Source organism: Notothenia rossii (genome assembly GCF_949606895.1).
Source record: "Notothenia rossii genome assembly, chromosome: 8".
Taxonomy (NCBI): Eukaryota; Metazoa; Chordata; class Actinopteri; order Perciformes; family Nototheniidae; genus Notothenia; species Notothenia rossii.
The window spans coordinates 56,481,529-56,495,356 of record NC_136906.1 but is presented as its reverse complement, the minus strand read 5'-3'; the positions used below and the strand labels follow the sequence as shown (position 1 = coordinate 56,495,356).

At 41.7% G+C, this 13,828-nt stretch overlaps 1 protein-coding gene across 1 annotated transcript in view; it reads left to right on the top strand.

Annotated features, from left to right (window-relative positions):
• Window positions 1-508: 508 nt before the first annotated feature.
• fzd3a (frizzled class receptor 3a) overlaps window positions 509-13,828 on the top strand; it is a 32,781-nt gene continuing 19,461 nt past the window's right edge. The window contains exons 1-2 of the mRNA XM_079644652.1: window positions 509-667; window positions 1,711-2,267. Of these exons, the coding sequence (XP_079500778.1) occupies window positions 2,067-2,267 (201 nt within the window). The 5' untranslated portion in view covers window positions 509-667; window positions 1,711-2,066. The remainder of the gene's footprint in view (window positions 668-1,710; window positions 2,268-13,828) is intronic.

Below are 13,828 nucleotides of genomic sequence, written 5' to 3'. Positions count from 1 at the left end.
AGTGGCCGACTTTTTTTTTTTACTATTTTATGGTGGTAATACTTTTCTTCTCTGGAACTGCTTTAATTTTAAGTACAGTAGGCTATGCTACTTAATCCACCTAACTACTTTACACAGCTGCTTTTCATTAATTTTGATTAGAAAGGAATTAACATTATTACAATTGTTGGTTATAATATTTTTCAAGATTCAAGATTAAAAGGTTTTAATGTCATATGCACATAAACTACACTGTAGAAATGGCAATGAAAATCATATGTCCCGACCATAGGTCCCGACTCCCGTGCTCCTCCAACAATGCAACATAAGACTACTCAATAAAACAAATGGTGAAATCTCTTAACATCCATTGAAGGGTGACATTAAATGAACACTACCATACTGTGTTTAATTTACTGACACAAATATATTCTGTGCTGGGTCTTTCGTTTATTGATGAGGCTTTTATTTTGTAGACTTTTGACTGGAAGCCATTTTGAAAACATAGCTGGCTTGACGCTGGGCTGAGAGGGGGACAGAAGCGAAGTGGAGGGGGGAGGCGGACAGAGGAGGAGGACAGGAGGAGACGGGAGGAGGGTGCTGCTAGGGGGACATTCACTCATTGTTAGCAACTCGAGGAGTGGCGGAGACCCCGTCGCTACACATGATATTTCGGCACAACATTCAGGTAAAGTTGCCTTTAATTTACTCACTTTAGCTAACATTTATTACCGGAGTGTTTCTCATGGACAGCCACCTCCGTCTCCGCCCGACTCGGTGCGCTGAATTATAACACCGGTACACTGGCTACATATGCCCCTGTTACTATCATGCAGGATAACTAACCGTCATCTTTTGTCTCCGCTGCGCCGCTTGACATTCTGTTTTATTCAACCATTTTAAAGCAGGGAGGCAGGTACAGAGGGCAGTGGCTAGGATATACCGTGAAAAGCCTCTTGGTGACGTTAGTAGTAGCTAGCTACGCTCACATTTATGAGGCGCAATTCATTTATGAATTCCCTGCTCGGAGCTCTCGGAGCGCCAGTTAATAATGAAGCACAGGTACGCTAATGGGCGCACTAATATTGCGGTATTTCAAATAATTAACCTTTAAAAAAAGCGGCACTTGTTTGATATTTGTTATAATTAGACTCAGGTGTATAATATATTTTTTTGAATGTCAGTGAGTGGAAATGTATTGGGTTGTTATGGGTGTGTACTGTCATGTAAATGAAGCTGTAAATGTATTTCCGCTATGGAAATGTGCTTTAATTAATGACAAAAATAATACTTTTTCTGTAGTGTAGCAAAAGTAAAGTCGCTCCATCTAAATTACACTAATACCAGTAATAACAACATACCATAAATCATGATAAGTCACCTAACTAAACTACCACACACAACCTGGAAATGTTTGAACATACAGTAGGAGTGATGTAGTGTCCTGTATGCAAATGCTTTGCTGATGTTATTAATCCCTAGCATGATATATTACTGTTAATTAACTCTGCAAATGTTATTATCAGTCATCTACATAACCACCCACCACAGTGAAATGCAATTACCAAGTCTCTTGAAACAGCCTTTTGTGTGTTGTTCTTTTGTAGTCTTTTAAAGGTCTAATTGATAAAGCCTGTTTTTGGTTTAAAACATAATAGCTATGTTGAGTAATCTACTACTCGTGACTTGTTAGCAAACATACACTTAAAATGTTGTGCTTTAATTTTTCAGATCCTACGCTGAACATCATCTCCAACTGTGCTCGTCATCTTTATTTTCCCGTCGAGGCAGGAGAGAGAGGAGTGCGAGCGGTCATTCACAGCGCGGCATCTTAAAGGACCACAGCATCTCCCAGGCTATGGAGCTCCTGTGACACAGATCCCCAGGGTGATGGATGTAGCTATCTTCAGTCATGGATTACGCTGCCCAACCCAGAGGGTTTTTCTGTGAGCTGAAGAGGAGGAAGAGACTACCAGACAGTCCTCGACTCACCTTTAGCCTTGTGATTTCCCTTTCCCGGTGAATGAAACAGATGCTGACAGGGCTCAACCCTTCTTCTTAACAAGCTACTTCTGTACGGACCGGTCATGGATCTCCTGTGGGTGCTGTCGGTGTCCATGTTGACGGTGTGCGTCGCCATCCCCATGGACGCGGCGGGGGAGAGCCATAGCCACTTCACTTGTGAGCCCATAACCCTGCGCATGTGCCAAGGGCTGCCATACAACGCCACCTACATGCCCAACATCCTGAACCATTACGACCAGCAGACTGCCGCCCTCGCCATGGAGGTACAGTACACCGCTTTGTGGAAAATATAAAAAAGCAATGCATATTTCAAATGTGTCAACGGCTTTATTTGTCATATGCACAAGTAGATACAGCGTCATTTTGGCAATGAAGATCTTGATTCTCAAGCTCCTCCAATAATGCAACATACGATATTCCTTACTTAAAAGTAAAAAACATACAATTGTGAAATAGGCAAAATTGTTAAAATATTCTTCCGGCATAAAAAAAACACGTGCTAACAAGATATAACAACAAGTGACATTAAATACTATGGAGTAGAATAATTACAGTTTTTACCATCTAAGCACTGGTTTGTGTGTCTAAAAAATGAGATTGTGAGCAAGAACTCAGGTATTTGCTGATATTATGTGCTGACGATCAAAACTGATCATTTTATTTCCACAGAAAATAATGCATCGGTGATTTCTCTGCACTGTCAGGGATATACGTTTTTACATTTAGACCATAATAAACCCTTTAACCCGCAGCGGGACTCACTGAAACTGCAAATCTGCTACACCTATTCCGTGAGAGTGAAATATCTGGAATACATTAAACCTTTAAATGGATAGTCTGGTTGTTTTTGAAATTGGGTTCCATATAGGTAATTTCCATAGTTAGTGTATAATGTACTGTGTACGGCTGTCGACGCGCCCCTAGTTTCGAGAAGAGGACATGAGTACTCGCACGGAAGCTAAACAATGTACTGCTGCGGACAGGGAGAGAAGTATCATTTATTTAAGCCATATAACAAAAGGCCAAACAAAAAAATCGACTTATTATAAATGAAGGAAATAAATGAAGGAAGAAAGTAAACATCTTGCTAGATATAGTGGCCATGGATGCTGTTTTCAGCAGAGGTGATTAACAAAAAAATTACAAAAAGCGGCACTTTTTTCCATCTTACTATTCGTATTTAAACCTGTGTATTTCGGACATACATTTGTAATTTCCTGTCTCAAACTGCCTTTTGCTTGAGCCATCTCATTTTATACATTTTTTAATTTTTTAAACGCAATGTTATATTTGAGGTAGAAGGTAGATATTAATGAGTATTTCAGTTATTAAGGAGTTATAAACAAAAAAAAACTTTGGGCAACTTTAAGGAAAATTGCGCATTGCTTTTTGCGCTGTGGCCTTCTGCTTTGTTGTCTATTTCCTTCCACTGTCTTCCGCTGAACTTTTCTGCCTTTCTCTATTTTCACATCATTTTAAGGGATAGTTTGAAGTGGGGTTGATGATGTTCTTGTCCATAGTCCCAGTATTACATATAGTAGATGTTGGTCAGTATTCCACCAGTTTAGAGAGACAGACAGGAGTACGGGTGCGGATGCAAAGCAGTACATAGCTTTGCATCATACAGGGCCAGAAAGGCTAAAAGAGAGGCAGACCTAAACACCAACTCACACAATCAGACTCTCGTGCTCTGCAAGGAAAAATTACCGTTTTTGTCAACGTCGTTTGGGGCTTTAAAGAGAGCATACATAACAATTTCAGTTCCCGAAAATAAACAAAGGGGTGTTCGTCGGCAAGGTTTAATTAGCGGTAAAAAAAATGTTTGATATACAATTAGTACACAAACTGATATTGATTTGTTCAGGTCGTTCTATTTTTCGGTGGTTAAAATATGTTTTGCTGCTGCCTCAGCAGTACATTGCTTAGCTTCTATACGGTAAGCCTGCTCTGTCTCCAAACTGGAGGGAGGCCAACCGCCATTTACTGTAGTAATGCACTGACTATAAGCACCTTATATAGTGCCAACTCAAACATTGCGATTTATCTTATTCTAAGAAGAACTCATTCATATATATTTGAAGGGACAGTTTTTCACAATTTTGTGATATTCTATAGACTAAAGTGTTAATGGATTGTAAACCTTATATTGAGCCTAACTTGTATACTTCTGATGAATGAAAGTTATTTTAGTGAGGGATTTAATGAATTTATGAGTGCATTTTAAGAAAAGCTATGGATTTGGAACAAATATAGGAACTGGTCTTAATGAAACAAGATTACACCTAAACAAAGCAATTCATAAATCCCATATTGAGAGGAGAATTTTTATATTTTTGACCTAAATAGTAATAAGCTAAGCACATAACGACACATTGGGTGCCAGTTAAAAAAATATGCGTTATTGTTAATCCCCCCCAAAAAATAAAAATAACAACACTTGAATGAAAATTGCATACCTTTAATTTATTTTAAAAAATGTGACGATTTCTCTCCTTTCATTTCTGTCAGTTTTCCTCTCATTTTGTTTCCGTCTCTTACCATTCCTGAGTCCTTTGGCTTTCCTCTGTTATGATTCACATTGTTGTGGATACAGAAATGAAATGTGACACACATCCGCAGACACACAAACACACATCTTCACAGATTGAAGCCCACAGACGATATTTCTATCTGGATGTATGTGTTGCCAGATCAGGACAGGGGTTAGTGATAGAATTAGTCTTCCTCACATGTTGATTAGTGTGTCTGCAGCACTGCCTGCCCCATAGACATCAGTAGCCTATATAGCTATCACTACAGCTAACTATATGTGCTGAGAGTTGGTAATATCAAAGTGCTAGCCTACTTTAATGTGGCTTCTGTAGCTCCAGGCACTGTGAGTGTATTACCAAAACATTAAGCAGAAATTAAGTTGAAATACTTTATCTATGGGAGCCAGGAGAACCGTGCATTATTAAACTGTCTAAAAAATGGTTTCTGGCCGCATGTTGACAGACAGGTGATTTATGAAAACATGTAGTGACTCAAAACAACAAAACCTTTTTTTTTTTGTTGCAGTAAGTTAGCGTAGCCCTGGAGTAAAGAAACCAAACTGTTTCATCTGAAGGATTAAAGCTCAGTTTCTCGTGTTTAGTCCTTGTTTTATCGTTTCCACCCCACAGATTATCTATAGATTTACCAGCCACAGCATCTGACTGTTGTGGCTGTGTGATCCTCTTTGAAATGACGAGTTAGACATTTACAAACAATCACGGAGCAGATGCATCACCTCGTTAACTTAATCCCATCCTCTGCGTAGGCTGATCCCTCTGGAAGCTCAATCTATCTAGCAATTACTGGCCAAACCGCACCAAAACATTAGGCTGGATGAAACATCTACCTATATGTGTGTGTTTGTGTTTCAGTCTTCCATCTATATTTATCCCTTCTTATTCATCCTCAGCATCAGGTTCCCATTGGCTCCCACTCCCTCGATCACTTTTAGCCTTTGACACCCGCCCTGCCCCGCCTGGCACAGGGATGATGTGGATGTGCACACCATCTGTGCCTCCTCCTTTACGCTGTACTCAACATAGACTCACTGAGTGAGGGAGATATGGAGGGCGGGTTATGTAACCTCTGAACATGCCCTGGCCCACTCACAGCGCACCACATCACATCTGTACGCGCATTAGGAAACATCCAGGCGCTCTTGACTTCCTGCTTAGGGTACTATCTTGACTTTGCCGAAAGATTCACTCCCTAATCTTGTGGATTTAGTTTAGATTTTGAAGATCAATTCAAGAAACTACATTTAAGATTGTACTTTATTTTAGTAGAATCATTTCCTTATTGCGTAGATGTTTCTTACCCGTGTTGTTTTGAGGCCACGTTAGCTTTTTTACGCTAATCTCAGTGTGTGGGTTGTCGTGAACAGAGAGAGGCACTTCTAGTTTGGACGGTGTTCACTTTGATTGGTCATGGAACCACAATTAAGTCTCTTTTAGCTCTAGGAAATGCTCATTTGGTTTGGAAAAGACACACGGAAACCCAATAAGTTCCAAATAACAGAGACTGTGCTTCTGTTTGGGACTTGTTTTCCAGATAACTCGCCCTAGATCCAGTTCATGGGAGAATTCAAAGCCTATAAGATGTCGAGGGCAGCCAAATGAGAATTGACAGTTGATTTGAAAGAGAATTAGGTCCTCTGAATAGCCATGATAATGATGATGAATGCCTCGCACCGTGGAGAAACTGGGAGTTGGACGAGAACCAACGCCTGCCGTTCTTGCACTTTTTGTCTAAACCCCCTGAAGTGGTGTCTGTCTGAGTTTCTTTTATCCTGTCTCGTTTTTCATGGTCTTTTCAACGTTTTTGTTCTTTTGGGAAAATGGGTGCAATTTGTCATGATATCGTTAAAACTTTCTTGGTTCTTTATTTTGCTGGGTTTAATGTGTGCAGATGTTCACTGTATTTAATCTTAGACTGGTGCTTACAGTGGGGACATATTTGGAGTATGAGCTGCATATCACATTAGCAGATCCAAGGTAAGTTTTTTAACTTGATTTGAACAAAGACAGATTGTATGGTTAGTTTGAACTGGAAACATAACTAACAAGGTGATTCGGATAAACATGATTTTCTGTTCCCGCGTTGACGCTCGCTGCGGCAACCATCGCTGACCGCTGAATGACCTCGCAGCTGAAGTGGGGCAACGGCCTCGGGGCTGGGAATCGGCTAATTCTGTGCCACAATGATACTGTGCCATACTCTATACCATAAGTGGGAGCGTGGCGGATTTGACTGGCATTACAAAAAGACCAAAATAAATGGGCTAAAATCCCCTTCTTTACAGATAAATGCACACTTTAGCTACAGTAAGGCAGCGTGGCTTCATCACATTTAATCAATTAAGCTGCTATGTACCGTGCTTTGCATCCAAAGCAGATGTCATTTATTTCACTATGAAATCAGGACGTATCTCATTCTATAATGGACGTAGATGATAATAAAGCCACTACGTTTGCTATGCTTTCAGGATTTTTTTGCGGGGAGAGGACATGAATGTCATGAATCATTATTCTGTTATTGATTAATTATTCCGAATGCTTGTTCTTCTGAGTAAAACATTTAGAAAGAACTACCGTGTGGTGTTGGCGCTTGTTGTGTTGAGAGATAGACAGTGTATGAGTAATGGCTGCAAAGCACAGAATCACATACAGAAAGCATTACATACTTAATGTTCTATGAATTGTCAATTCAAATGTATTATATATTGGAAAGTTGGCTTTGCCTTGAGCTTTATTGTACAGCTTCCAGAAGACATAGTAAATGCTGAACATTTTTTGAAGCTTTGAACCTCAGCATGCCATCACAGATATTCGGCCTTTAATGTATCATAATAAAATAGAGGAAAAATTGCTTTTTTTCTTTTTGGAACCACCTTTACTGTCCTGGTCCAAATAACGAGAACAGGAACTGCTTGAGTACTTCTTTGGGGCCGGATGGGACAGGCAAAGGTCAGGGCCAACTGAAGGTATTCATTCAATTAGGTTGATAAGAGGGGTTTGTTTACAGGACGCCAAAACCCAGAATGTTGTCTTAGTGGACATCCAGTGTCCATTATAACAAGCCTTGTTATTTTGTCCCCAGTGCAGAAATCTGCATTAGTTATCTAACTATGTTGGCACAATTGAAGAATAATCATGGCCGAGCCTTTTCCCGGTCATCTTGATTTCAGCTTTACACAGTATTAGTCGCATTTATTGTGTGTGAATGCAGCGCAGTGGCACAATGGTCTGTTTTTAATCTGCCCTGACCCACTTGCACTCATTTCCTCCTCCTTTCAGGTCCTTAAATCAGCCCCTTGTCTCAGGTTTACAACGCATTCAGATAAACTGTGTCATGTTACAGCTGCTGTGTACAAAAACCCAGATACTCCACCCATGCTTTGTGAATGGATTTTTAAAGAGGAGCTGGGATGTGTGTGTGTGTGTGTGTGTGTGTGTGTGTGTGTGTGTGTGTGTGTGTGTGTGTGTGTGTGTGTGTGTGTGTGTGTGTGTGTGTGTGTGTGTGTGTGTGTGTGTGAGAGAGAGAGAGTTTCAGTAAAAGGCTGATAAAGCTTTTTGAAGGTTCCAAGTCTGTTAAAATGTGCTGCAGTCAACTAAAAAGTACACCTTTTAACATACCCATTACCCAATGTGGTAGCTAGTGAAGATGTATCCCAGCTTAGCACTCACACACTCACACACTCACACACTCGCACACTCACACACAGACACAACATGGTCTGATAAATCCTACTCAGCGTGACCCAGGCTATAAAGGAGCCTCTTGTTTTATTTAATGTCCAACACCGTGTTTATTGGCAGTGGACTGAAAGAGGAGCACGAAGAGAGAGCAAGTCGCTGGTCCACAACAACCTTTCTGAGTGTATGTGTGTGTGTGTTTGTGTGTGTGTGTGTGTGTGTGTGTGTGTGTGTGTGTGTGTGTGTGTGTGTGTGTGTGTGTGTGTGTGTGTGTGTGTGTCTATGTGTGTGTCTGTGTGTGTGTGTAAAAGGACGTTAACACACTGTCACAGCGCAAGGTTTTCAAACATTTCTTAGCGGTGAATGACACGGCTGACTCGGCCGACCCATCCCTCTTCTCTCCTCTCTTCCCCACTCTCTCACCCAACCCCCCCCCCCTGCCTCCTCCTCACCCCCTTACTCTTTTGTCCTCCCCCTCCCCCTGTGCAGGGCTCACCCGTTGCCCAGGAAACAGTCCCAATTGTGCTGTTAACAAAGGCAGCAGAGGCTTTCTTGCCTCCCGGGAGGTGGTCCCCTCCGCCCCGCACCCTGACCCCCTCGAACCCTGCTCTCCTCCCTCTTCTTCCTTCCCTTCCTCCCTCCTCTTCCTCCGCCCTGGTGATGCATCACTCGTCTCCATGGCGCTGAGCTTGGAAATGTGGAGAATTGGAATGGCAGCAGAGGAGAAAAGGGGGAGAGAAAGGGTCAGAAGCAGAGAGGGGGGTGAGGGGAGGAGAGGTGACCGAGAGGTATTTCTAAAAGAGAGACTCAACACAGACCAGTTGGCCTCGGTGGGCTTCTTTGTCAGCAATTCATCAGTCACTAACATCTCAGCAGCAGACCCCGAGCCTTCATTAAAAACTAATTACTTTAGCATTAGGCGATACATGCGGCCACCCTCGGATGACTTCATATGAATAGGCCGTATTAATATTTAATATCTTGATTTGATTCAAAACACGCCGGGTAATCTAAAAAAACCGGCGAGGTGAAACTAAGGTCAACGCTGTTTTTCTGCGCCCATCAAAGGCTGGGGATTAAAACTAAAATATGCAAATATATGCAAAATGACACATCAGGTAAACTCATGCATGTTAACCACATTGGACTGCATGCCAAAATAAATCTGATTTCAAATAATATCCCCCAATGTTTTCCTCATTGCAGTTTGTGAAAGATTTCAGTAGTTATTAGACACGCTAAATCAGCCCAGTGGTTTCCAGTCTCAAAGCTGATATGTGCCGCTTCATCAGAGACCATTCACATATCAGGGAAGGCAACAGGGCTGATGCAATTCACTACAGTAAACAAGCGTTGGTCAGTACTCTCTGCCACAGAATGATATAGCAGTAGAAACTCTGGTGTAAGGAATACAATCTGTTTCAGCTGACTTATTGTCTCCCTCTCATATGGTCATGTCTGACTGGTACACTTGTGTCAAATGTCTACTGTAAAGAATACTGTTTACAATGCAGTCAAATATAAAGTAAGACAGGACTGGGGAACATATAGCTTCTTCTGATGGATGGAGAGATAGTTCTTCCTACATTTATTTGTAAGTGTTACATGTTGTTTAAAGAAAAAAACGTTTCTTCTTGCTATGACACTTTAGCAGAAAACAGCCATCTGTCTACGTGCATCATCCAGCTCTCTTTTTTGTATTTTTTTCTTCAGTTTTCGTTTTCACGACTGGTCAATCGCAAAGGTAGTGTGGGTAGATTGCATGGCATTAAAAAAATATATATAAGTAAGCCAGTCTGAGTTGTATTGTGCCATACGGGTTCACGCAGTTCTGAGGGGGCCTCACCTCCTCATCTGAAGCGCAAATGTGGCGCACTATTATGCGCTTATGCGGCGCAATTATTGTAAGCGCGCCACAGTTTATCCGCCGTTTAGTCTACTACCCCCCCCCCCCCCCTGCGCTCGCGACACAGATTGGGCAGGGGCGGCCCTGTAGGTAGGTCATTTGGGCTTGGGGATTTTAAAAGTAGCTCCCAAGCTGAAAAAGTGTGGGCACCCCTGCGTCGGTTTGTAAGACATTTCAGTCTTGGGTGTTTCATATATTTAAGCTGTCAGTTATCAGGAAACACTTCTCATTTACCCCTAGTCACCCTCCGTATTGGCTTATTGTAACCATTTATTTTGTTAAAATATTTTGTATTCCAATATAATTTTTTCCCAATTTAGCCGTACCAGAGAGATGCATTTGAGAGCGGCAGATAGAGGGGCTGGATTTGAACCTCTTTCCAACACCGTAAGAACTGATCCCCAGTACTAGGCAGCAGCCCACACAGCACTCATTCATATTTGAAATTGAATTGAATCAATATGTTAAAAACTACTTTTTCTGTATGTATAAGTCATAATAAGTGTGTCACGTATACCTACCCATGGATTGATGTTGACCAGAATCCACTGCTCCTCTAACTGACACATCTGACTGTGTGTGAGCTTGCTATTTCCACAGTGACATATTATTCCACATTTTCAGAGATCAAAAGTCCCCATAAGAAACTCTCATGAATACGTAATGACTGTAGCAGTGGGGATAGAAGCTGAAATCACATTAGCATACCACCCCTCTAGTGCTCTACGGAGCCGAGTATTACACGCCTGATTGTCCCTAACACGGCGCCATGACCAACCTCTGGCCATTCACCGGACCAGCGCTCCACCAGCTGTTTCCAGTGTGGCCATTAACATCAAATCCCCATGGAGACTGTGGGGGCTCCGCAGGGCCTCGAGACACTGCTCTGTGTGGGGAAAGCTGCGCCCAGCCATATGTCCCATCAGCCACCAGCAGCAGCAGTCCGGCCCTCAACGGCTAGCATGATGGGCTGACAGTGATAAAATGGCCGCATGGAGATTCTGAAGAGATGGAGGAGGGGTGGGACAGGGGCTGGTGATGGAGCAGTGTGAAAATAGAAAAAAAAGAGAAGCATGATGAATAGGGAGAGGGATGAATATGAACCGAGGCTGAGGGCTCCCCTAGTAGATCATCACTTCCTGTAGCCTATATATTTATTCAACCGTCTCCCATGCCATGCCGTGTAAAGTACATTGTGTTCTATGGTGCATATCTGTAGCCTGCGGGAAGCGGAGTGGGAGAGTGAAGATGCAAGCTCACTTTAGCTGCATTAGATCATGTTTGAGTGGTTAACCAGCGCTGACAGGGCACTGTGGATGAAGTAATAGGAGTCACAGGACCGCACACTGGCAACAGCAAGCACAGAGAGCCAGAGAGAGGCACAGTAGCACCATGGCAGAGCTGGGGAAACTCAGGATTATTTCTCCAGAGACGGTCTTACATTCCTCTCTGTTTCTCTGACAATGCTGTGCCTGAAATGTAGAAATCTAAAGATATTTGAATTGTGTCTTTATAATGATTCTGTAATGGCCATAAATTCACAATCTCAATATCTTTTTTTCTTGATGTAGTTTGTGTTTCTGTAAATGTTCATGTGTTTTTAGATATTTTATTATTTCACTTTAAGTGCATACTTTTATTTTTAACTTAGGTTATTGATGCAAAAGTGAAACACTTCGTGATTGGCAAATTCGTAGGTCAAACTTTCATACAACTGTTGTTTTTCTTTGGAGACTGACATTGGTCACTTCATTATTGACTTAAGGGTTATTATGTGGATTGGTTTTAAAGCAATTTATCAATGAATCAATCGATTAATAGACAAAAAATGAATCAGCAATTATTGTTTTTTGTGTGAATATCTGCTGGTTTTCTTAAATATCTATTATATGAAACTGAAGGTATTTCGGTTTGGGACTGTCAGTCAGACAAAACAAAACATTTCAAGATTAAATTAAAATTAAAAATACAATTATTGGATAAATACATACAAATATATATAATAAATACAAATAATTGGAAGATTAGGACTAATGTTGGTGGAACTCTCCTAGCCTTTGATGAGTGTGCTGCAGCACAGTGCGTCTGATGCTGTGTGTCTGCAGTAACATGTCAAGGTGGATCTTCTCACAGCTGAAGTGTTTATGCCTAATAGATAGCTCTGACTCGCAGCATGCTACGATACAGTGGTGCTCAATGAAACGTGATGCCTCCATTTGTACAGAAATTACACGATTGAGCGGTTGATAGATCTCAGATATGACAGCCGACCCTGTGTAAGTCACCTAAGTTGTTCCTCTGGCTTTGAAAATACATATGAATCAATATGGATTCCACGTTTAAATAGAAGTCCTTTTATTACCGTTACCATCCCATCGCTGATCCCTCACAAAGGAAGTGACTGATTACCTCAAAGCCCATATGTCTGTCTCGCCTGAAAAGTGATATGAACGAGGGGATGACAAAAGCTGCATAGATGTGGCTGCTTTGTGCTTTAACACCCATTATAATCCTTTTGACATAAAGACATCCAATGTGGGTGGCAGGCAAACAGGCTTCCAGGATCAAATATGCTGATGTGGACACATTAGAATATTCTGCTCACATTTCTTCAGGTAGCAAACCCTCCATCTCTGGCCCATGATGCATTGCTGCATTCTAAGCTCAAATGATGCTGTAGCCATTGTTCATTTCTAAAGCTGTGTGCTGTTTACCGTGTGTTACATGTAGGATTATAGGGAATTTGATCAGTTTTAACCCAAAATCCAATTTAAACGTGGTTCAGATGTGTTGAGTTTTTCTAAGCTTACATTAGGGTCAGAAGAGGATAAGTACTCTAGTGATAGGTGTAAACATAGCCTTATGTGTCTTTGTTTAAACCCCAGCTGCTCCTTTGACTCCATCGCTCCATCACTGCTTCAATCCCGCCAGAATTTTACGATTTTCAAACTTTGAAAGCATCATTAAAAATACACAGAGAGCTACATTGGGTTCTTCCTGTCCATATGTCTTTATCTCTGTTCAAAGAAGCCCTATTATGCTTTTTGGGGTTTTCCCTTTCCTGTAGTACGTTTTTTTTAAATGTACGTGTCCAAAAGCTAAAATCCCCCCTGCCTGACACACCTCCATTGGACTCCTTTGTTTACTTAGACAACATCGTGACATCACACTGTAACACTCGCGCTTCTATTGGCTATCGCTCTAACACATTGTATGTGATAGGATAAGTAAAGGACATCTATAAGCGGTTGACCAATCACAACAGAGCCGGCCAGCTAACCAATCAGAGCAGACTGGGCTCTGGTTTCAGACAGAGGGTGAAAAGAGGTGCCGCAGCACAGGGAGTACGAGAACAACAAAGAGCTTTTGGAATATAAAAGCATGGAGACACATCACTGTAGAGGCACAACATACTGACATACACCTGAAGAGTAGCATTATAGGGCTCCTTTAATGTACACTGAACAACATGGTAAAAATAACTCGCAGTGATACTTAACATCCACCCCCCTAACAAACACAGAGACAAATTGCCCCCTGCCTGTCTTCTCTTCTCACCCTCTCTCCCCCTTCCCTGTCTGTCACAGACCTCTGTCTTTACATTTCGGGGGAGGAGGAGCATGTGTCTGACTAGCTTGGGTATGGCTGCAGGCCTTTCAGTAACACACAACAACACAGAGGTGCATGTAAA